Source organism: Ornithodoros turicata, chromosome 8 (genome assembly GCF_037126465.1).
Source record: "Ornithodoros turicata isolate Travis chromosome 8, ASM3712646v1, whole genome shotgun sequence".
Lineage (NCBI taxonomy): Eukaryota > Metazoa > Arthropoda > Arachnida > Ixodida > Argasidae > Ornithodoros > Ornithodoros turicata.
In genome coordinates, this window is record NC_088208.1 from 22,362,118 (window position 1) to 22,386,268 (window position 24,151).

At 44.5% G+C, this 24,151-nt stretch overlaps 2 protein-coding genes across 2 annotated transcripts; both read right to left on the bottom strand.

Annotated features, from left to right (window-relative positions):
- Positions 1-951: 951 nt before the first annotated feature.
- LOC135366696 (growth hormone-regulated TBC protein 1-A-like) lies at positions 952-10,808 on the bottom strand. The gene is made up of 9 exons (XM_064599518.1): positions 10,621-10,808; positions 10,130-10,281; positions 9,272-9,318; positions 8,300-8,411; positions 7,241-7,362; positions 5,527-5,687; positions 5,343-5,451; positions 4,424-4,609; positions 952-3,191 (listed from the first exon to the last, which is right to left on the bottom strand). The coding sequence occupies exons 1-9, from the start codon at positions 10,647-10,649 to the stop codon at positions 3,084-3,086; spliced, it is 1,026 nt and encodes a 341-aa protein (XP_064455588.1). The 5' UTR covers positions 10,650-10,808; the 3' UTR covers positions 952-3,083.
- Positions 10,809-12,599: 1,791 nt separating this feature from the next.
- On the bottom strand, positions 12,600-23,134 carry LOC135366695 (heparan-sulfate 6-O-sulfotransferase 2-like). Its single transcript, XM_064599517.1, has 3 exons — positions 22,271-23,134; positions 21,202-21,379; positions 12,600-19,354 (listed from the first exon to the last, which is right to left on the bottom strand). The coding sequence occupies exons 1-3, from the start codon at positions 22,858-22,860 to the stop codon at positions 18,884-18,886; spliced, it is 1,239 nt and encodes a 412-aa protein (XP_064455587.1). The 5' UTR covers positions 22,861-23,134; the 3' UTR covers positions 12,600-18,883.
- Positions 23,135-24,151: the final 1,017 nt, after the last annotated feature.

Genomic DNA, 24,151 nt, shown 5'->3' on the forward strand with positions numbered 1-24,151 from the left:
CAAGGCAAGCGCTAGAAACGAATACAAACGAATGACGCATGTGGCTGATCGGCTGCACGTGGATCTCGAGTCGTCCGCGATGAAAACAACATCGGGAACTGAGAGGGCAATCCTTTTGGCTTGAGAAAATGTTTTTCATTCCAACAATCAGCAATGAGCTTGCACGACTCGAAAACCTATTTCATTCATCAAGCAGCCCGAGGAAACCCTTTTCATTTTTTAATAAGCAAATCCTTCCTCCCCCTCCAGGAGACGTCATGCAAACTATGTTCGCTGTCCGGTGTGTGCAACTGCGCGGTCAAATTTACAAAAAACTGTTGGAGAAAACAGCCGCAGACGGCCGACACGATCCTCGCGTCGTCTGCAAATCCCCGTGCGTTTCTCCTCTTTTTCTCTCTCCCGCTTGGGCTGCGCCCGTCTACGACATGAGGCACATGCCAAGGGAGGCAAAGTCAAGTCACAGCGCTGCAAGTCACCCGCGCCTGTCGTTCTGACGCAGAAGCTCATTTTATCCGCTGCAAAACACTCCGCAGAAAAAAGAAGAAAAGAAGCGGGGGTCACCTCAGTACTCCTTTAGAACATCTTCCCCCATCCTCTATCATTTTGCACTCCCCTCTTTTACTCACACCTGGGTCGCTATGGTACATATGGGTGCGGATCCATTATTTTTCTAAAGAGGGGTGGCCCAGCCTTGAACAGCATGCAATATACACTACCTAAGGTCAAATAAAGCACTTCCTGGTGACAGAAATGAGGAGGTAGAAGCAGGACATCTGGAATTGAATTCCAACTGGTGAGGTACAATGTGAGTATGAAGAATGACGTGCATCAGCAACTTGTACCATGCCTCAACACAGCTAGTGTGTTAGGCCAGGTTCGATCCCATAACCTTGGAATCAGAAAGCTGACATGTCCAAAGACTGAGAAAAAAAGAAAAAAGAAACCGTTCCATTGGCTTTGTATTGACAAGCTTTTATGACAGCTTGCACGTGTTATAACAGTGGACTCAATTTTAAGCGTCAAAGCACAATGAAAGACAAGGAGCTTTATCTATACATATAATCCGTCAGACTGAAGTATCATACACGAAAGTGTGCACGTAATCCTGCACATTCAATACGTCATTGCATATAAATCCATCCATCCATGTTCAATACATCCTAATAATACCAGGCAATATTGCTCATTTGAGAGTACAACAATGATTGCTACAAGAAAAGTGCAGGTATCCATGACCAACAACATAGCCTACTACAAAAGCTGTCAAATGTATTGTTTCAAAGAAATATTTTGACCTAAAGCATCCTGGCTCACATTATGCAAATTAAGGAAGGCTGGACTGCAGTTCTTAGTTTCTAGAGAGATGTTCTAATCAAGTGACTGCACAAAAATGTGAAAGTAGAAACTGTCCAGCTAATCCATGTTATTCCGCTTCCAAGGTTGCCTGGGTGACCAGATGAACGTCCTACCAGCTTTAGAAGGTGTAACAGTTCCGTACAGTATACAAGAGTTAAAGGGACACTAAATCTCTCCTTGACGAAATATGCAGTTACCTTGACCTTGACACTGGCCCATTCTCAAGAAGCGTAACATTGCAGGGCCGCCACCCATTGGCTTCCTCAAACGATCTCCCACACTGACTGGGCGAATCGTTTGAGGAAACCAATGGGAGGTCGCTCCACATTGCCACTCTTCTTGAGGAGGAGAGACGAGAGAAAGTGCAACTTGCAGTTTCGTTCATGCATCAACCACGAATGATGGAACGGTTGAATCCCGTTCCTTTTGTGTTGGTGTCAAGGAAACAGAGTCTTTCATTCAGCGAGAAACGTTTTTTGCATGCCAGGGTGCATTCATTTTTGATCACTCACGATAGTTCAATCAGGCTTCAACAGTAACTGCAGGTGAAAGATCAAGCTGAAAAACGGTTCAATGTGTTCACCGCAACCTTGTCAAGTAAAAAATAGAAAATTACTTTAATATCAGTGCCGACCGCGATAATTAAAACAATATGCATGTCGTAACACTTGTAACAGCAGCCCATTGGATGTAGCAGCAACAAAACTCTACCAATAATGATTGGCAGTGAGCTTATTTGACGTTCACAGTTGCAAATATTGGCAAGATATATAAGACAATATTTGTATGTCTGTTTTCTACGTCTGCTAGTTGTGGTTTAAAACATGAAAGAAAGCAAAAGAAAGGCGCTGCCAGCTAGAAGCATTGTAGCATATAAAAAGCACTTGATGAGTGACAGTAAAGGAGTCGTAACATATTAATAGTAACGTGTTACAAGTGGAACATGGAATGCACATGAAGTACCTGAATCAAAGAGCATGCCATGCATATGGTAGAACAATACAGGTCTTTTTTTAGGCGTACATGTAATTGTAGCCAGAAGTTCATGTTTTTCTTCATATTTCAGTAATATCAGACCTTTACTCAGTTGCCATTGTTTGTAATATATGTACGGACAAAATCACTTCGTGAAAGCCCCTTAAAGGTTATTGCCACATCGTATCCATGCGCAACACTGCAGAGGATGGCACAAAAGAATGCCACTGACGTAAAAAAAGACTAGGAATTTCGAAATTCACGACAGTAAAAGTGCAATCGCCTTGCAATACAAACAACTAGACATAAACAGAATAAGATGTCCCCACATCAAACACGCGTCTAATTATTTAAAAAAGCTAAAGCAAGAGACACGCAGGAGAACTTCCACAACGCTTTGCCATCCTACGCAGGAGCTGTCCTGCACAGCACACAAATATCCAAATTTTGATGCAAGTGAAAGACTACAATCAGTAGGAGACACATGGCCCCTACACCGTTCGGTGTCCAGGTTTATGTAAAGAGCCATCCCGACGACCAAGTCCAGCAGAATTTGCTGCAGTTCGAAGTGCATGGAATCCACGTGTCACTGTAAAATCAAGTTAATTAGCGTGCTCGTGCCCTCTCTTATTGTGAGCACTGATGTAATTGACATGTTTACAATGAACCGTGGGCTGGGATTCCGTGCAATATCTTTGGAAGAGACTAGAGCAATGCACTGGATGCATGGCACAGTGTCGGGGGTGACAAGTTCATCTTTGCCTGAGTCTTGCCTGTTCTTGACACACTCTTTCCCGGCACTTTGCTCTGAGCTGTTGGATGAGAGACGATGATATGGAGCCCGGCTTTTTGAATATGGCCTGCAGAGATTGGTGGATAAGGCGTTAGAATGTGTCAAGATTGCTTCCATCCTGACTGATACCCATGCCAGATGGGCAACCCAAAATGATGCGGTCAAACCCGCATATTTCAAATTATTGCGTATATCGTACAATAAAAAAAATCCCCTTGCAAATTACATGTAAAAGAATAGCACGGGTGTACGGCTTTATCGAACTTCGATACCGAGGTTACCCAATACGTCGAACATCGGGATCCTGAAAAGGCCACCTCTTCTGGGCACTCACGGCAGCGATCTCGCACCCTCGGAGAGGGCGAAAGAGGGCAGAGGAGGAGTGAGCAAGTGGGCGGAAAGGGCGAAAACACGGACGAGGAGGCGCCAGGGGTGCATCGTGACGGACGGACAGACGCGGATATAATCATGAAGAACCGGATGAATAGATGAAGCGGCTAGCACCAACGCCAAATGAAGAACCACAGCCATAGCCGACAACCACTGAGCTAATCTCGGCGTTTGAAGTGATTCATCGTTGCTGCATAGATATGGAAAGCTCTGACCTTACAAACGTGGAGCATCTTGACAAGATCGGGGCGCGTGTGCTCAACTTCTTGGCGCGCAACAAGACGCAAGCTAAGGTCACCGATTTTTTTGCTGTAAAATAAAGTGTTTTCGCTACTTTTGACATCTGTCATGACTGCGGTTGGGACTAGTGTTAAACGCGGGTGCTTAACATGCGTGTGCTAATGTAGCACATCTGATACATCGAATTATGGATATAATCGAACTATTTTGCGATCTCCTTCGAGTTCGATATATGCGGGGTTCGACTGTATTAAAGTTGCTTAATGTGGTAAGGTTCAATGTCATTTTCTGTACAACGGGTTCTCCGCAACTGATTCAAGAGTTATGCGTTTGTACCGTAATTTCACGTGTATAAGCCGCACCGCAGATAAGCCGCAGGACCCGTTTTTAGGAATGTTTTGAAAATTTTTGGGAAGATAAGATGCACTCTGAGATAAGCCATGGACCCCCCCCCCCCCAGCCCCAGCCCCCCAAAAAAGGAGACTACGTATGCCAGTTCATGTGTGTTTTTGTTACAGATTTATGTAACAACATTACTTTGCATAAAATCACTTTGTTGTTGTACAACACATGACGGTTTCTTAACCCTTAGCTTATACAAGTGTCTCTTCATGAAACATGCAATGTGAGACAATATGATGACATCTAGAGCACAGGTGAGCAACAAACCTGCATAAAGGAATGGCAGTTGATCACTTCATACCCTCCGGTGATGTCCTTAAACACCGTAGTGATCTCCGTAAACCCTGGAGCTGCCAAGATCCGATCTTGATTAATGATAATGAGCGTGATTGCAACACGAAACAGGATCTTCGATCCCTCGTAGAAAAGGCTGTCCCAGATCCTCAGCACTGTCTGCAAGAACAGCACTCTTTGCAACGTAAACTTGTTCTGGGATGTCCAACACCACAAAGATCAAGTAGGTAAGGTTTTCTGCACATGCTCCAACATTGCGTAGTTCGTGATAATGCCAGCACCTTCGTTAGTTCCACTAAGATCAACGAAGGGCCTTAACGTGCCTCCCAAAAGATTTCCATAAAGCAGAGAATCAGTAGAGAATTCAATCACACAGAAGGCTGCCATTTTGGTTGCTTAGAAATTAAGACGCTGATACTGCATGTCGGGAAGACCTTTTCTAAAAATTCCCTTGAACGGTAGTTTCCTGTGCTTGAGATCTATTGAGTTTGTTGGCACCCATAGAACACAGACAGAAAAGAGCAAAGTTTTCATATCGTGTGGTTGCTCCAAAACCAAATCAAATATCAAAATAATGTGCTTAGTGTTCTTGAACACATACAAATTGGGTGTTACAACAGTTGTAGTATTGAAGTGATATTGCAGAACGAGCTCCAACGGAAGTTAACAATACGCCGCTTTCCCGGGAGCATGTAGTGACAGCGCCAAGATAGAATTTATGTTTCACAGGACAAATTTATGTGCAATTTATGTTTTACGGGCCAAAAATTGGCCTGTGAAAGTAAATCCTTAGGAGGTAATCTTCTAAAATTACATCTCGTTACATCTGTTAAGAGACATTTATGACGAGCACATTGTAGTTGCACGCAATTTCCAGAAAAGCAAAGCGTACCTCAATAGGCAAGACCTCCGCAAAGAGACAGACAAACCATTTGGTGGTGAGGAGCGCCCACGAAACCCCATGTTTTCGCAGGTGTTCGTAGACTGGCGGGGCTTTCATGCTGCAGAAACACAAAACCGGTGAGGCTTTCAAACTTACAAACACTCAACCGCGATACCTGCAGCGCGAGCCTCACCTTATTAATTCCGCTAGTACCTCAATGTCAGTCAGCAGCCCCAACATGTCGTTTGTGTAATAGTCAGGTAGTATCTGCGTGACCATCACGTGCAACAACCAGAAGGTGACCTCCGCATCTTCCGTCGTGAGCAGCAACAAGCCGGCGACAAAGTTGAGACCCTGAGAGCGCAAACAGGATAACGTACAACACACCAATTCAAGATTAACATTTAGGGTATCGGTTTAGAGCACTGTGGGGCTTTATACGTGTTACGTGTGAGAACGAGTGCGTGGGAGAGACTTGATGGAGAAGAAACGCGTGGGAGAAAGACTGGCACTCGGTACGTACCAACAATAACTTCACTACAACCAAAACAACCCCCGCTTTTATACACTATTTCCCGTTTTTCACCACCCTCAGAATCGCCGAGCACACGGGTGCGTGAAACAGATCTTCCACACGTTATGCTAGTCTAACGATCTTAGTAGCTTAGCTTCCTTGTCTGATAACGCGACGGACGCCAAGCTGATACTGGCAGTTCCCTCTTGCCGGATGCGAACGGCTTCCACCATTTCCCTTTCAGCTACTAAGATCGATAAGCGTATTGTGTGGAAGGTGTGTTTCATGCACCAGTGTACTCGGAGATTCCGAGGGTAGACGGGAGAGGGGGAGGAATGCATAAGGTGTTTTCGCATGATGTCAAACGAACGCGTTTGGCCGCCATGGTGGTGGTCACTTTTTTGTCGCGGCTGCCGAGATTATCTAGCGTTTGCTCGAAAACGAAGCCTCGAATGGTGCGTTGAAATCCGGTCGCGTCCGTGTACCCTTCTTTTATCCCGAAGACACTTCGTCATTGTCGTTCTCACATTTTCCTTTTATGAAAACCATGGTTGTCGCACCGAAAAATGGCCCAGTTTGTCATCTTTCGAAGCCACTACCACGAAAAGTGACCACCACTGGGAAGGGCTTACGAGCATGCCACGCCGCAATGTGACGTAGGAGTAAACTCCCTGTACACAAAAACGCGATTCAAGGAATGGGCGCCACCATTAGTGCTGCCACTCCGTGGTAGTCACAGGAACTGTGCACGTGTGGACTGCCGTCTGCCGAGTTCCTTCATTTTCCCGTGTGCGTTTTCGTTCATTTTCGTGTTCATTTTGTGCCCGTTCATTTTCTCCCGCTCGGGAACCGGTGCAGAAAAGATATCGCACCGGCCAGCACCCCACACGTGAACAACTGTGCATATCGCACGCGGAAGAGAGCAATCTTCTTTTTCCTTCATCTTTCAAACGTTGATATGCTACTCAGATGTTTACTGGATGACTAGTTATATGGAATGTTACGTTATCGTCAGTCATACTCATTCAAGACGGCGGCCACCAGTATTCATCCCAGTGGGACGAGCGATTTCGGCAGTCCGCCCCTGTTGTGCCGACGCTGGGAACGAGGCTAAGGAGCGCACGGAGACTAGTGGCTTGAGAGTAACGCGACAAGGTCTATAATAAGCAGGGTTCGTTTGGTTGTAGTGCAGTTATTGTTGGTAGTGAGTGCCAGTCATTGTCCTATACATATTTTTTCTCAGTCAAGTCTCCCCTATGCACTCGCCCTCACACGTAGTAAGCACCAGCAAGCCGAAAGAGCGGTTCTTCTTTTTTGAAATTTTTTCGCTTCAGTGACCCATGAAAGCTTTCGTTCTGAGAAGGTCGTTGCGAACTCAGCAAAGGTATCCCACCTGACAGTAACCAGGAGAATCTTGGTGATGTGCGTGAGCTGCAAGGATGTCAAACAGAGCCAGCCTGTTCCCGTCGTGCTCGTTGCGGAAGAAAATGTTGTCCGGGAACGTCCTCGGGACGTCTGCGGAAGTCACACAACCGTCGTGTAAGACACGGCGGTACTCTCGTCGACACCTGCTATAATTCGAGACAGGCCAACACAGCCCACAAATCTAAAGACGTCTACGGTTGGCTCAGCCAACACCACCTGGATAGAAAAAGACTGCTTACTCGTCAACGTGACATAACAACTAACAGTCAGCCAATCAGGATCGTGTTTTCAATGGCAGCAGCCAATCACGAACGTGCTTTCACCGGTCGCGGCCATGAAGACGAACCACCGTCGTCTGCGGGTGGTGATTGAATGTCCCCCGCCTACCAAATGGGAAAACTTGGAAATGAAGCGCAAAATGGTTTCAATCTTTCTCAAAACTGGTTTTCTGGAAAGCATGTTGCACTTTTTGTCTAAATATTCGGGTCTGCAGGTTCCAAGTAAGCTGCAGTCATTTGCGGGTTCTTGAATTCACGGAACGGCAAATTGCAGCAGCAGACAAATTCCGACTTTATATGTCCACGTAGCGTAGGAGGGAGAGGAGGAAACAAGCAGGCCTTGTGTATCTAGGTGGCGTTGGCTTAGCTAGGTGCATAACACCTCAGAGTCACAACGTAATGCGTCTGCATGTTTCAAACTTTTGTACACTGACCATGTTGCAATAACAGTTGTCGGAGTTGGCACACTTAGAGCACATTTGCACGTTTTTAAACGAGTACACGTAATATATCCGCGTTAACATAACGTGCATCAGCTTCCTCGCCTGCATGACGTCTGCCGTCTTCTCGTATGCCCCACTCTCAACAAGCGCAGCAGCATCATCCGCTGGCAGACTGTACTGTGACCGTAGCTCTTACGTTGTCTCGAAGTATACTGCTTTGGAACCCTTTAGACTCCCTTAGCAACATTTAGATTCATTTTTGAGGTGTCATAAAGATGGACGATGTATACGGATTGAGAAACTAACCAATTCGTATGGACTCGACAATTTCTTGCTGCCAGTGAGTTTGCAAAAGGGTGCGATACAGTCCCGGCTGCAGATCTCGAAGTGTCTGTGCTCCGGAGATTATCATCCATACCTAGAACGTTGATGCATCCTCGTAAAAGGTACGACATATTTTCATCATCATACAAAGAACAGTGCAGAAGAGCATAGGACACGATACAAACACTAAGTGCGTACTAACAACAGAAAGTTTGACAAGCTGTGGTCACCCACAGCTGTTGGACCTTTCCAGCTTTTAAAACACCCTTTTCAGCGTAGCAAAGAAATCTGTTCGTAACAGGTCGGTAGCGAAACAGAACATAGCACAGATGATACCATCAAAAACAATATGTTTATTTAACGGAGCAACCTATACCCGAATTACGTACCAGTTCAGACCTTTTTTTTTCCTTCTATGGGCCTCAATAATTTGCCTTTCAGGTTGCAGCTTTCGTGATCCAACCAAGCTGATATAGCCGAAGTGGGATACGCGTGATCGCACCAAGCACAGAAGACACGATCGTTAGAAACTTTGAAGATGGAGTAGGGTTAGAGAACAGTTCCGAAATCTGAGCATAGCTGTCTTCCTTGTCACGTGCATGTAACAATATGGAGCCTCGCATTTTCATTGTTTTACGTTGTTTTTTTTCTTCGAGGGGAAGCAAAGATTTTATTTTTATTTTTATTTATTTTTTTAATGCAGAAGCTGTGGAATACGGGATGACGTCGGGCGATATCTGCTGGAAAAGCAGATTTCCAGGTAGAAAAAAAAAGTGCACCAGAGTTCCTCGCACTGTGCAGTACTCAACAGTTTGCTATGCAGCGTACCGTGCAGTGCTTATTTTTCAAGTTTTTTTACGAAGTGACGATGATGCAAACCAGGGGAGGGGGGGTAAAAAAGGAGTACATTCCCTAAGCACATTCTGGAACCAGAGGTGAGTGTGCCTCACTCACCTGCTTGCGATGCTCCTTTGGAATCCCCTTGCGAACATAGCGCTTCACTGAAAAATTAAGTTCTCATTGGACAACCACTTCAATATTCACCATGCAGTAAGAAGTGAAAGTATCATGTCGCTCCAAAGCTGAAGGTTGCCTGTTCATCCTTCTCGCAGCCCGATTGCTGAAGGTTACAAGTTCACTTTGCATTCAATGAGAAAAAATTTGAAACCACTGGCAACATCGACTGAATGCAAACACAAAATGACTACGGAATTAAAAAGCCACTGGGTTGACTCTAAACATGATTTCCGACACATAGCAGAATGACCTGGCTCGTATATGGCTCGTTATCCGAACATTACAGCGTCAACCATTTGAACCGTTGCCCAAACTAGAAATCATTTCAGGTGTACTTTGGTTCAGTTCTGGGCGAGTTCGGTCAATGATAATAGAACTTGGGTTTAGTTCTGGTTCTGATCCATGCAGAAAGCTGTACCTTTCGGCATTGTTCAAGTTCACCTATAGACAATGTTTGCCAGAATTTTGGGAATTTCTGAATGGAAGTCTCTCCGCAGGTGTGTCGCTCAGACTACCCGGGACTAATGTTTCTCGATGTGAAAGCTCCCGGACAATGTTTAACGTCTTACTGAAAGCGTATCAGAACACAAGGTTTCGAAAAGTGCACAGCAGTCTGGAATTATCGTTACATAGTGCTATATTATTCTGTGTTCCGTTACGTATTCAAAAGTGTCATAAATGAAAAAGAATTAAGTTTATTTTCGGTGACTTTAAGTTGACTAAATTTTTTATAAAAAATAAAGTTGTTTTCCATTTTTATGAGACATGCAGTGAAGATAAGATGCAAGACGTCACCTTTCCATCCCTTTTTGATGGGACGATCCTTGCTAATAAGGTAGTTCCACTTTCGACCTCGTCGATAAAGCACGCTAAGGTAGTTTGCAAAAAATTCATTGTAGCTTTTGTAGTCGAAGTCATCTGGACGCTCGAATCCGTATACGTCAGTCCTGCAGACGATAGAGAAATGTCAGTGTACTATACACACACAAAGAAACGACATTTCATGGGTTCAGAGTCACCGGAAACTGCAGAATGACAAGCTGCAGGCCGCTGGTAATAGAATCTATCTCGCACGCGTGCGGATACGAAACAGGAAGCTTCACGTTTCTGCCCACCTTATCTCTGATGTAGTGACGCTATACAAATGTATTGTGGCTTGTCAGCCGATAATATATGGAGCGGAGACTGCGAAATCTAGTACACGTGCATGTGCACACTAAATTTCTGCTTCCACACCTATCTCACGATCGTACAGTAAATAGCACGTTTTTGAAAATACTACCCACTTGGCATCGTATGGGTATGACTGTGCCATGAAGCTACGTCCATGAGCTTCACTGGACAACACTGCTGTCCACCGTTGTCTGCCCCTAGCCTTCCTTCACAGCTCGAAAGGCATCACGAAATATGATAAACAACACCACGATAAACAACAACAAGCACAAAAGCTAGATGTTAGACACAGCACCTATGCCATTCGTAGCGTCGCGTAGCAATACATTAAAACTTTACGTTATTAAAAAAAAAAAACTGCTACAATGATTTATTAATTCATGCTATTTTAAAAGCTTTTTTTAATGAGAAAAGCATAACGTAATGTTAAATTACAGTCCGATAGCATTTAACATAGGAACTATGATGAACGGCGCGTACTATTTGTTGTTGAGTGAGCTCCCTATAAAAGCCGCGAAATTTGAAAAACAAAGATCAAGTAAATAAGATGCTTAATAACAATAAAAGCCGCGAAAACGTGCAATAGTAGCGCTTTCGAGTGCACTGTCGCTCCTTCCACACTTCCAGATGATCACCAGCTGCAGGACTTGCGAAACATTTCGCATATATCGCGGTGTATGACCTGAAAAAATTTGGAACCCGAGAAAAGGACAGAGGAGGGACGACACGACACGTTCTCGAAATGTATGACCCGGTATGACCTCTCTACAACTCTATAGGTCTTAAAATATCGTCTGAAAATTCTACGATCTACGGCATTTTTCTTTGGAGAGATTTAGCCATGCACAAGTAATTGTATAAAGTTTCTTTCAGAAGAAATGTATTGCCAGAATCACGAGGCATACTGCGGATTTATATGAATGTATGTATATACCACGAAATACTCTACCCAGCGTAATGGCAGCAGCTAGGGGGAGGGGGGGGAAGTGCGAAAACAAGTGTTTTACGCGATGTACGCTATGCACTTAGGCCAGCTGTCTGCGCAGCTCCACAGTTTCCCTCTCTGAGGGGGCAACTTTTCAAGGAAAAGCGCACGTGGTGTCTTTTGTAGACTCATGTCGGTTTACGAGTGCCCCTTATTACAGCTATCGGAGTTGATATTTTGTCACATGGATTTATTCTCCCTCTCCCCTGCACAGAGACAAATTGTCCGTATTGCTCAGTCGTTCTCAGTCCTACGTGAAGAAGTGACGCGAGAAGGACATGGACCCAGAGCTGTCCTGAGGCTAACTTCCGCCTGGGGCAGTAATCATGGGCGTACCGAGGGGGGGGGGGGGGGGGGGGCAAGATCCAAGGTCACTTGTGAAAATTGTGCACTTTATTCATAGGTTGTCATGATTTATCTTCGAATGTCCCGATAATAATGTGAACCTCTGACAGGGGCAAACCCAGGGAAGATTCTCAGGGGGGGCACTTCACCACCACCAACAACAACAAAAGTGCACCCCTTCCCTATCCCACCGTTCTGCTAAATTTTCGTTTCACACGTTCATTTATATCCAGTACTGGATATAAATTTCCAGTGAATCTGTCACAGATTGTCTATTACATCACATGCAACTACAAGACACATTAATTTCCAGAAGTGAACGCATGCGCTTACTTACTTGTTGAGCGTATTATCATGATGTGGCATCCGTAGCAGGCTATGCTACACTAAAAATGGGCTTACAACATGCTCCAATAGCCTAGTCTGTCAAACCCCAAACCAGCTAAAATACAAGAGCTAAAAGGTCAAAGAGTGGGACAGCGATTGCTTACAAAATTGTTGCAGAAATGAGTTGTTCGGGCAGTGGACGATACATTCTATGCCTGTGGTTTATATCCAGGCTCTTTTGCAACACTCCTCACCTACCCCAAATATTAATTAACTGAAATGTAATAAGGAGAAATTAAGTTTTGCTTAGTACACGCCATCGATATTTATAACTTAACACAATTTTCTTAAAATAACCTTGTGGACCAGCTTCTTTCCATTCACCTGTGACTTAAGGATGATGTAAAGCCGTAAACATTACCAATGTGATACAAATACACAGATTTCTACTTTATTGCATACCTGTGTTGATGCTTATAAATGCTTTTAAAAACATACGTGATATGGCAAACACCTCTGTGGCGCAAAATAAAAATGAAAATAGGGTACAACACTGAATATGTAAACATCATGACTACATGGTGCCATGGCACAATTATGCATACAAAACAGAGCACAGTATGCTGCTACACCTAATATTGAAAGTCAGGCACAACAAGGATCATCGCAAATTCAGTCATATGGCACAAACACAAGATGATAACGCTCTAGTCAGAGATCCTACACTGAGTTGAACCCTTTGGTAGCAGACCTTATATTTGCCTTCTTCGCTAGGAAGCAGTACTGGTACCAATTTACAGAAATAAGGGAACCACAAAACAATATTGAATGAGGTTACTCAGCTTCACTAGCAGCCATTGGTTGCTCTACAAAAACCCAGTTTTGTAAAGCAGCTATGTGAAGTTCAAGAAGTCCACACGTTTAAAAACAAAGCGCTGCATTGTGGCAAAACATTACTTTCTACTGAGGAACCTGGAAAACTTAAAATTCATTAATGTACATTTTAATAAACAATATCAACACATTGGGGTTTGTGCCAATTTTTTGCACCTCACTCTTAATAATATAAATACAGGAACTATTGATAGCGATGTGCTCAATTCTATATCTGTCTGGCACAGCAGCACCTCCAGATGTACATTGCTATGGGTTTGACAGAAGATATGCACAAGACCTGCAAAGATTATGTGCAATGCATGTCAAGATATGCAGTTATAAACTGCGCACTGGTAATCTAAGCCTGTTTGCCATGATATGGTGGTTCCCCCAATGCCAAGTACCAACAGGGGGGCACTGTAGAACCTTGTTCGGATTCCTATTTTCAGCGTAGCGAGTGCAACCGCGGACTTCAGTTGTAGTCTGCTTTGAAAAGCTGCATAGGATGCTTTGAGAAAGCCGACAATGTTTCATTTTCTTTTTTCAGTGCTTACAGTGCATAATGAGAGAAGGCGTGATGTCCTATAACGTGGGAAGACACACAGCATAAACAGGGTTTTGCAGGTCATATGCAATGTCATACGCCGGCACGCTAGCAGACACAAAGCACAGTCCACCAAACAATGCTACTGCAAAGTTGTGTCGCTTTTGTACAATAGTAACCAGAAAAAAAAAGAAAAGAAAAAAATCAAGCGTGCTGCGTTATTACAAAGGAGTTCATACAGGAGTGGCAAACAGTTCTCCGTAAATACCTACACACACGTTCCTATGTATCATCGTGTAACAAGGTTCTTTATCTTGCGTCGTGCTACCTTCCCGTGGCATGTTACAAAAATATATTTCGAAATCTTCTGTGCTATAAGCCTACTGGTATGTAATTATCACAATTGGGACACAGTTCATTTGTACTAAGATTACAGGGATAGTTTTTCAAACAAGGAGTATTTCACTTCAGGAAAGTACAATCCGTTACAAGGACGCTAAGAAGCGACAAACAGATATGACACACAGTGGGGAGACCAGGAAGGCATTTCACATGAGGGTACAGCAAAAAGAGAGAAAAACAAGGGAAAAAAATAAACGAAGACAGGAAAGATACATTTGGCTGATATGATCATTCGAGCTAAGATCTCAGGAACTTATTCAGATATCACTACGCGCAGTGTTCCGTGTAATGAGCAACTGAATTGTAATTACAGATATAACTGCCATCCTGGCATAACAATGTGCAGTCAATCGTAGATTGCGATTATCTACTTTTGCCACCGTATGAGAGCCACATTGCCGCGACTTCAACTCTATCCTAATGATCTTTTCAGACTGTACCCAACACCACCTTTAGTTGAGTGAATGCATTTCCTGCAAGAAATCATTGGTGCAAATGGTATAAGCTTGGCACATTCCACTCTAAGAGCATTATTGTAGTTTGAGAAAAATTAAGTGTGTTATGGTGGAAACAGGTAAAAATGGCTCCTGCTCATTAGCTTTTTTTTTCATAAAAGGTGTGTGTCACTAGGCAGGCTCCAGAGTTTAGTTCTAGAAGACAAGCAAGCAACTGCATTTCTGCAGTTCAAAACTGCAGAAATGTCTTCTCGCACGATGGCAAAGATACACTGGAGTGATGTTTAGCATTGCACAGTTTTTAAATAAAAATTATTAACCTAATGATAGATATGTGCGATAAACGTCATTTGCCAGGAGTAGACCAGTTAGACCAGTACAATGGACTGTCGTTAGCACATTAATGTTTCACTGTAGTCTTTCATCCAACTTTTCCACTAAATTTACTAAATTTCCCTTTCATGCTCTTCTACTATGCCCTGCGCTTCAGCCACAAGATATTCCGTAGCAGACGACAGGGCCCACAGTGTCGTTTGCTATGTGTGCGGTACGACAGTTCCAATATTCTGGTGCTGTGTAAACGCACAACAAAATAGGTGTCGGAACTTCCGTCGTTTGAGCTTTTTTTTTTAGCTCTTTCTTCCACTAGAACATTCCGTGTGGGTGTCGCTCGTACAAACACAAATTAAGTAGAGTCCGGTGTGCAGTTGTACGTAATGGAAACACCAATGACCTTGACAGCTCCACAAGAAGTTTCATATTTCATTCTACATTGCCTGTTCGCACAGTATTATTCTACTGAGACTCTATGTGATGTTACGTTACATGCGTTACATTTGTTGTGTTTACATTTAATGGGATACTTTTTTCTCAGACAGCTTAATCGCTGGGACAACTGGCAGATAGAGGACGCATGAGCACGGTGTGACATCCGACTCTCATTCGGCATTTTTTAGTGCACTACTTGTGTTCCCCTGTAGGGGGTGCACAGGAAAGAAAAGGAGGGGGTTGTCACCCTAACATGGGTGGGAGGGAGGGAGGGAGGGAGGGAGGGAGGGGGGATCTTGGTAAAGCACTGTTTTGATATGCATATAAACAATACAACATACAAATGCCTGCATGCCTGCTATTGAATCTGCGGTTGATTATATTCATCACTGTAGCTAGTAGCTGACAACGACAGGCAAACGTACACTGACATGACATCAAAGTGGCCTGCACATCCTTTGTTTTCCAACTTTTGCATAAAAACATGTCCAGCATTCAACCACGCATCATAGCTTGGGGGGTGCTATCACATTGCTGCTTTTTAAATTTTTCTAATTTTTCTCCCGTCGGACCCAGATAGCTGGAAATACGTGATGCAAGCAGGTCGGCTGTTTGTGCAGCTCACCAATGTCCCTCCCCGAAATAAGGGGTTACCATTTCAAGGTGCACGTGTGTCTTCTGCTGTGAACCGTACTGCCCGTACCCAACACGTGAGCCAGGGCCGGCGTCTACAGGGCAGGGCAAGCTCAGTGACGCGACTGCCCCCCCCCCTAAAAAAAAGACAAAAGGGGCGCAAAAAAAGACAACTTTTGGGGAGCACGAATACGGGGGAGGGGGGCAAATTTCCCACCTGTCACCTCAGGGACGAAAAGTAGACGTCGGTACTGACGCTGGAAATCTAGACTCTACAGTTTCGTTGAGCGTGTAGATGAGCGAGATGGATTTTGTTTACTTCTTTAGGTATGGCTAGAAAGGGTAACTAAACACATCCACTCGGGGAGAACCTGGTACAGCTACGTCGTTTCAACCATTTTTGACATGTTCACGTGCAAAATACGCCAGTCAAACATGAGGTTAACCTTTACCATTAAAGACCATTAAAGTGACATGTCCAGAGCTGTCAAGTGATGTGAAGGCTAGAATTGGATCTGCGAGGTTTATCCAGCAGAGCGTCCTTATTTGTGACATAACAAGAAAAACTGACAACATGTTCGTATCCAGTCTCAATTTTACGGAGGCGTACATGAGCTGTTGCGACTTTGCGTACTCCCTACAGGACATGTGACTAAGATGAAGTTGATTGAGGACTGTTTTGATATATGATAAGATGTAATCTGCATGTTTCGTCTCGAACCTAGGGCTTGCCTGCCAAAGCGATATCCAGATGTAGATGATGACGTCACTGCAGTCAAAGCATTTGCTATAAAATTTGATAATAAATAATTGGCTGCAAATTTAATATTGAAGTATTTTGTACAGTGACGATTAGCATTATAAGAAAGCATGTGATAACGATTTTTCTTAACTTTCGATTTTTGTTGTCCTGACATTGGCTTTAAGGCTTCATTTCTGATATACAAAGACAATTTCGAAGTTGAATTACATTATATTACTTAGTGCTTACTTAGGCTTACATTATTGTGTGTGCCCTACTTCAAGCAATAACTAGCCGTTGCCTATACACCATGCCTCTTTGGTCTTCGTCAATGTTTAATCAAGCGAACACATGAACAACATCCGAGGACTAGCTTCATAACAGTGCACAACAGAAACGTCATGCAGACGACCTATTGCGACGACAAGTGCACCTATTCAGTATTGACATATCTCCTTCATCTGTACAGCTACAATACTGAACACGAAAAACGTTCACCCGAGCTCAACTGCACTATTTTTGTGGCCTGCACATAAAACTGGGGCATTGCCAGGGGAAACCACTGGCCAATTTTCCAGCAAAAGAGGTACTTGGATGTTCATTAAGTGGTAAATGCGAACAAAGACATCAAATATTAACATAAAGTGTAAATCTCAATCATAAGGTTATCTTAAAATGAGCAAAATATAACTGAAAGGTAATTTTCTTTAAAAAATTCATATAAAATGTAAATGTAAAAGGTAGCATAGAATTACTGCAGTATATTAGAATATAGCATTTTAACACGATGTAACACAATCTTTGGGCAGCAGCTGGGATAACATGAAACAGAAAAAAAAGGAAGTCCCTTCCACTCAATACAGTACCAATCCGGTTTCAAGGCTACGGCATTGGCAAATAAAAGAGTGTCGCTCCCCTTTTCAGAAGACGCCCTGCTCAGCAGACAGGAAGCCATAAATTGAAGCGATAGATAGCGTTGAGGGAAGATCTGATGCATAGGAAGCTTGTTAGTCAGACCGAATTCAGCACATTTTACAGGGTGATGAAGAAAGAGAGCAGTGCCTTTTGCAAGCACTAGTGAAAACCAAGTTACTTGGGCCCAAGTGAAGCACCGTAATATGGTAAAACAATTTTAACTATAGTGCACTAATCCCTGTTCTGATCAGCTGTACTGCACAAAACATCATAGAAAAGAATGCTGACTTAGGAGTGTACACGACTAAAGGAAATTTTGAGAAAATGAAAAAAGAGAAAAAAAAAATCAGTTTTTGGTGTTGCAATTCAATTTCTTAGGATCTGGACAGCATGTGCTTCATAACAGTTACTTTCCACATTGCTTGTGTTTACTCATGTAATTTGTTTTTGTGATTGTTTCGATGATTGTTGAATTTGTTTTTGTTGCTGTGTGTTAATGATTTTCTTACTCATGTGTATCTTCCGTTGATGCAGATGACATACGTTGTATGTTTTACTGAGCAGCTTCTTTGTCTGTATGTTTGTAAGCAGCAAAGCCAGAAGAAGAAATAAGTTGTTTCATTGAATAAAACCAGAAACAAATTAAATGCAAATGCTCTTTTTTTTTTTCTGTACTTAGAGAAGACGAAAAATAAATTTCACAAAATAAAAGGAATAAATTAAAATCTTCCACAATGTTATTGCAGATTACCAGGTCTGGAACCTATACTTCTGCAATGTAGACAGCCGGAAATGTTGTCTGCGGAGCACTTGTAACTCCTAGAGCAAGATTTTGTTTTTAAATTATACTACTAATCTCTTCCTGTTCAATAATATTTTAATTTGCACACCGTCATTAATTAGTCAGTCAATTAATTCACTGTTCCGCGTGACCGCTCACCTGCATGCAGCAGAAAGGTACTGCCCTCATTCCCATCACAAAGTTATTAGCGTTTGAAAAGGGAGCCTAAGTTGTTTTGCTTTGTTTTTTTTTTCTCTCTCACAAGCTTCAAGACTGTCTTCTGCATACCGCGTACAATGCAAGAATCAAGTCTCCATTCTATCGCGAGATCACGAAGACACTTCGAAGTGAGCTTGTAAAAATACAGGTAGTGAGGCAAGACACACTTTCCCAACGCACTATTCTAATTCAAAAGGCTTGGACCCTTAACAGTGCGTAGTGTTTCCGCTCCAACAACTGCCACAGATTCTCATTGACTACGACAGGCTCCTCGTCAGACTGTACAGTCCCTAACGAGCACGAAACTATAGTATTTTCCTCACTCCCTCGCTGACTAACACTTTACACAACAAGCATCCGCGCACACACACACGAAAATATCCCCTACCTAAACGGTGGTAGCGTGTACGCATCCTCTTCGTTCAACTGCGCGTCGAAGTCCTCGGACTCGAAGCTCGGATCCCGTTCCCGAATCCGTTTGTACCTCTCTTCCATGAGGCCCTTCGCATATTCGTAGAGCTGCACGTCGAGGTAATTGAGCCGTCGAATTCGCTCCACGTCTTGCGGAGACATTGCGCCGATGGCGGCGGAGCTGTGCAGCTCGTTGATCTGCGTGAAGGGGCGGAGGAAGCGCAGCCGAAAGGTGCGCTCGAATACGTACTGGGACTTGCGCTGCTGCTCGCACAGGCCGAAGAACGCCATCCGCCGGAGGTTCTCCTGCGCGCTGGCGAGGAGGAGGAGGTCTCGTTCGTGCGCGGGAAGTGCGGACCGGTTGTAGCAGCCGACGAGAGACAAGTCTGCCAGCATGCGCGTCTGTCGGTTAACAGCGAGGTTCGAGTTGCAACTGACGAACTCCTGAAGGGACAGACAAAAGGAAATCTTAGTGTTGTTACCGTGCAATAAATACTTCTCATTACCGTGCGTACATGCATTTATTATTTATTGAGCTGCAGTCGGCATCGCTGTTTTCTCTTCTGCACCGCATATCTGTCTGGCTGCAGTTTGATATGCTGTCGCTACATAATAATGCGTAACAGACGTCGTCTGCTAACAAGGCTAAAGTGATCAAGTGACCTTAAAAAGGCCAATTGCACGCTACCCTCACCGCAGATGAACAAAGATCCCCAGAATTCTCTAGAACTAACTTCATTTTCCAAAGTGAGGGTCTTAAGTGAACACATTTTGAGGGAACTCAAGCGCATAGCTGTTCTTGTGGGAGCGGCGTCTTAAGTAGTGTAGAACACTTTGCAAACATGTATGCAGAGTAGATGTCCGCTAGCTCAACAACATAGCCTTTACAGCTGTGCGAATAGCCATTTCAAAACCAAAGTGAATACTAAGAGAATAGTAGTTACATAACAGAAGCAAATACCAAGCGAATGGTTACACAACCGAACTGAGTGCATGTATGGGTAATATTCATTCTAAAACCGTGGTGAATGTAAACATAACCGCAAGAAATACGAAGCAAATGCTCATATAACTGAAGCATATCAATGGATATATGGTACGTGTATGTGAAATATGCATATTAAGCAGCATGAAGCAGCATGCACATTGTTTTATACACTCTGTAGCATTTTCGGGCTTGCTCGTGCAGCATTAAAAGTGTTCAAACTTGAACATAGACTTCCACACTCGATTCGGACACACAATTATTTACTTCGGCGTTCGAAAAATTCGCACAGCCTCGTTGCAAGTCCTTTGGGCTGGATGAATCACTGCATCCATGGTTGACGGATTTTTCAGCTGTTTAGATCGCGACCTACTAGATTATAACGACCATGTCATAGGCACCCCTTCCCAGCACCGCATTTGGAAGCTAGCGGTGGCGCTACTTATCGGCCCGGTTATTGCTTCCTCAATTCCTGCAATACTTTGTACTTCATCTTACCTCAGTATTCTTGTACAAGCAGGATGTCCTACAGGTGACATTTCTTTCTAAAGCTGATAATCATCATCATTCTACGCATTTTCATAGGAGCTGTTGCTGTCGTCTGCTACGGTAGTCGTAGCAGACGACATTCCATGCACTCAAAATTAAAATTCCCATTGTCCAATCATGATATAGATCTCGCGGGTCCATGAGTAGCGCCCCTAGCGGATCGTGCAGACGGGCCCCTCATAGGGGTTGCCGAATATGACATGGTCGTTAGAATCTAGTAGGCCGTGGTTAATTTAGATATTTATTTCTAAAGTTGATAATCATCATCATTCTACGCATTTTCATAGGAGCTGTTGCTGTCGTCTGCTACGGTAATCGTAGCGGACGACATTCCGTGCACTCAAAATTCAAGTTTTCATTGTCCAATCATGATATAGATCTCGCGGGCCGACGAGTAGCGCCCCTAGCGGATCGGGCAGACGGGCTCCTCATAGGGGTTGCAGAGTATGTCATGGTCGTTAGAATCTAGTAGGCCGTGGTTAATTTAGATATTTATTTCTGAAGTTGATAATCATCATCATTCTACGCATTTTCATAGGAGCTGTTGCTGTCGTCTGCTACGGTAGTCGTAGCAGACGACATTCCGCATGTTTAAAATTCAAGTTTCCATTGCTCAATCATGATATAGATTTCGCGGGTCGGTGAGTAGCGCCCCCTAGCGGATCGTACGGACGGGCCCCTCATAGCGGTTGCCAAGTATGACATGGCGTTATAATCGAGTAGGTCGGGGTTAAGTTAGATGTATGAGGAGACTAACCTGGAGTGTGACATCACTCCAGTCTTCCGAAGTGTAGCACGGAGGCAGCTCTTGCGACGTAGCAGAGCGACCGCCACACCAGTGGCGTGCCCCTTTCCACGTCGCACCGCGCTGCACATGGCGGAACTCGCTCAGGAAGCGCGCCACAGGTTCACGCAGTAGGGTGATGTAGAAATACCTGAACACAGAAGAGTGCATCTATACAGAAAGCACGTGTTTATACAGTCGCTCAGCGAGCACAATACCCAATGAAATCAAGTAAGTCAGGAAAGAGGTGCTGACGCGAGGATCTTTCCGGGTTATTTGATCTCGTCGATTCTGCGCGTTGGATGCTTACGTGTTTGTGTCTGTCCTTAAATCGGGACTGCCTCGGCTAGTTCCCGTCGTTTGGAATTCCCAATGTCAGTAGTGTAGCCAGAAAAATATTTCGGAAGGGGTTCTACGGGAACCTTACGTGGGGGGGGGGATGTCACCCTGAGGGTTGAATCCAGCGGTTTGCCCAGAATAACATTCATAGCAAGAAAAAAAAAATCTTAAAAAATCGGGAGGAGGTTCTATGGGGACTTTGTATGGGGGAGGAAGATTTTTCCTCGTTTCCCTCTCCCAAATGCACTACCAAACTTACGATTTCGAAAGTTGGAACCCCCTAACCGACCCTGGCTACACCACTGCCAAGAATCCCAAGTACGGGGAGGGGGTTTATAAAAAATTGGGGGTCATTATTACAGTTACATATCATAACCATTTAACATGTCATTACTGACATGTGTCTAAAGCTGAAATTGCAATGCCCCCCCCGTAGTGGGTGCAAAGGTAAACAAGTTCAGGGGGTGTTGGGGGAGTCTAGATAAATTACTGCTCCAACAACTGCCTTTGTGAAATTGTATCATATGGCATTGGGAAAGAGAAGCGGTGCTGGACAGCTCGCCACTTTGGCAAACTGCCAGACTCCGGGCTCCACGCTTGCGGCTTCGGTTTCTCCAACTTTGGGTGGCAACCACATTATGTATTCAACAGCCAGCGCTGCATACTCAGCACACAGACGTCTGCATAATTCATTTCCGCTTACCTTCGCTTGGCAGACGTCTTCTCGGTGCGATCCATCGCTGCATCGACACAACTTGTCAACTCTGTCCAGTCGGCGTGCAAGCCGCACTTCCATCCCGTCGAATACCGACTAAACAACCACAACTTCCCGTCCGAATCTGGCCTGAAACACTTGCACCGTTTCCTGCCCTTTTCACATTCGCAGGGTTTCTGCAAGTCCAAGTCTCGCACTAGGTGTCGGCCAAAAACTGTCCCACCAGTTTTCTGAATATGAAGGAACACCATAACGTCTGACCCTTTCATGTCAAACTCAAAGTCGTCCCTCAGCATGTCGTCAAAGGAAAGTCTACTCCTAAATTGCGAGCCAGCGTGAAGTGGGTGCGAGAGAAAAGACAGGGGTTCCCCCATGCTATCGGATGCGACATGCTTCACTCGAGTTCGAGTTCGTGGAAGAGGTCTCGGAGAAACGCACACACCCTGCGGACACCAGTAACCGACAACTAAAAAGCCCACAAGTGTTACCAAAATGCAGACGGCAAGCACAGTCTTCATGCACAGACGTTTGCTGCTGTTATCCATGCTGTGAAGTTTTCTCGCAGCATCACCTATCATAAGTTGATGGGCACCGCGAGAGAATTTAAACAATTTAAATAAACCCACTGCAACTCCATGTGCATCTGGCAAACTTATGCTCCCAACGCTGCAACTTCACGCAGTAGTGGTGGTGAAGCCAGTGAAGCGACCTCGCCTCCCGACTCCCGACCATCTGGGCCTGACCTGACACGCGCTGTCCGACAGCAGCGGGGGCGCTGCACTCGACAACTGTTGAAGGTTGAAGGCGTTGAAGGCGCACGACGCGCTCCCGAGAAGTCGCGAAGTACGCGGCGCGCGATGACGGTCGCGCGCAGGTCGCGCGCGGCTGCGCTTCAAACCTTCAAACGGCCCTTCGGTTTGATCCAACCTTGGACATGTTTGGCGTTTGCTTAGGCTGTGCGTTTGGTCACAAACATGAATACACGGAGGCTTCCAGGGCTGTGGGTAGTTTTCTTTGTTTTTTTGGGGGAAGTGGGGTTTGAACTCCCCCCCCCCCCCCCCACACACACCTCTGGCTACACCAATGTGGCCAGCACCATATGGGCCACATGTAGGCTTCCGACTTTTCGGATTTATCCGATAGACTCCGATTTTTCCAACGCCCACAGGGTGGGTTTTTCCCGTTTCGTTCTCCTTTGACCCCCTTCTTCCGCACCTAGTTTTCGACTTCACACTAATTCACAACTAAAAAGGAAAGGTCAGAAGTGGTAGCCTCCTTCAGGGTCGCTGGATGCATGAATGGCCCAAAAGGAGGATACTACCACACTTGCCCCATCTGTTCTATGTATCCTCGACCCTAGTGACTCTACTTGACCCCGGGTACAGGGCTAGTTTGGCACATAACAGTTCTGTGTTCATCACAGCTGCTACTCATTTTGAGTCTGGGCGCCATTCACAATTTGTGCAAATAGTCTTGTTTGTACTTCAATAGCTCTGGGTATTAAAACATCCGTGCGTTACATCGTGTGGTCCCAGTCACTTTTGCACATCTTTCCTTGCATTGTCGCTGCGATGACTGCTCCGCAATACTCCGAAATCGGCGCTGTTCATTTTTCAGACTTTTTAATCCTCCGAGAACCTCAGAATTCCCGAAAAGTTCAAAACTCCGATAAACACCCTCCGAATTTTCCAAAATGAAAACTCCGAAAACTCGGAACCCTAGCCACATGCAACGGAGCATCCCCTCGCAAACACCGAACCGCAACCTCTAGCACTAAAGAACGCCTTGCAAAAATGTCTCCTATGTGCGCGGTAAGGTAGTTTTTTTTTTTTTTCAAATTTGAGGAAAGATATTTATTTGGTATTAACC

Coding starts and splice junctions, on each gene's coding strand:
- LOC135366696 (XM_064599518.1), bottom strand. CDS start 10,649: ATGGCACAGTCATACCCATACGATGCCAA. Junction 9,319..10,129: donor CATCAAAAAGGGATGGAAAG/GTGACGTCTTGC, acceptor TTAATTTTTCAG/TGAAGCGCTATGTTCGCAAG. Junction 4,610..5,342: donor CGGAGGTCTTGCCTATTGAG/GTACGCTTTGCT, acceptor CTGTTCTTGCAG/ACAGTGCTGAGGATCTGGGA.
- LOC135366695 (XM_064599517.1), bottom strand. CDS start 22,860: ATGATAGGTGATGCTGCGAGAAAACTTCACAGCATGGATAACAGCAGC. Junction 21,380..22,270: donor AAGACGTCTGCCAAGCGAAG/GTAAGCGGAAAT, acceptor TTCTGTGTTCAG/GTATTTCTACATCACCCTAC. Junction 19,355..21,201: donor GGAGTGATGTCACACTCCAG/GTTAGTCTCCTC, acceptor CTGTCCCTTCAG/GAGTTCGTCAGTTGCAACTC.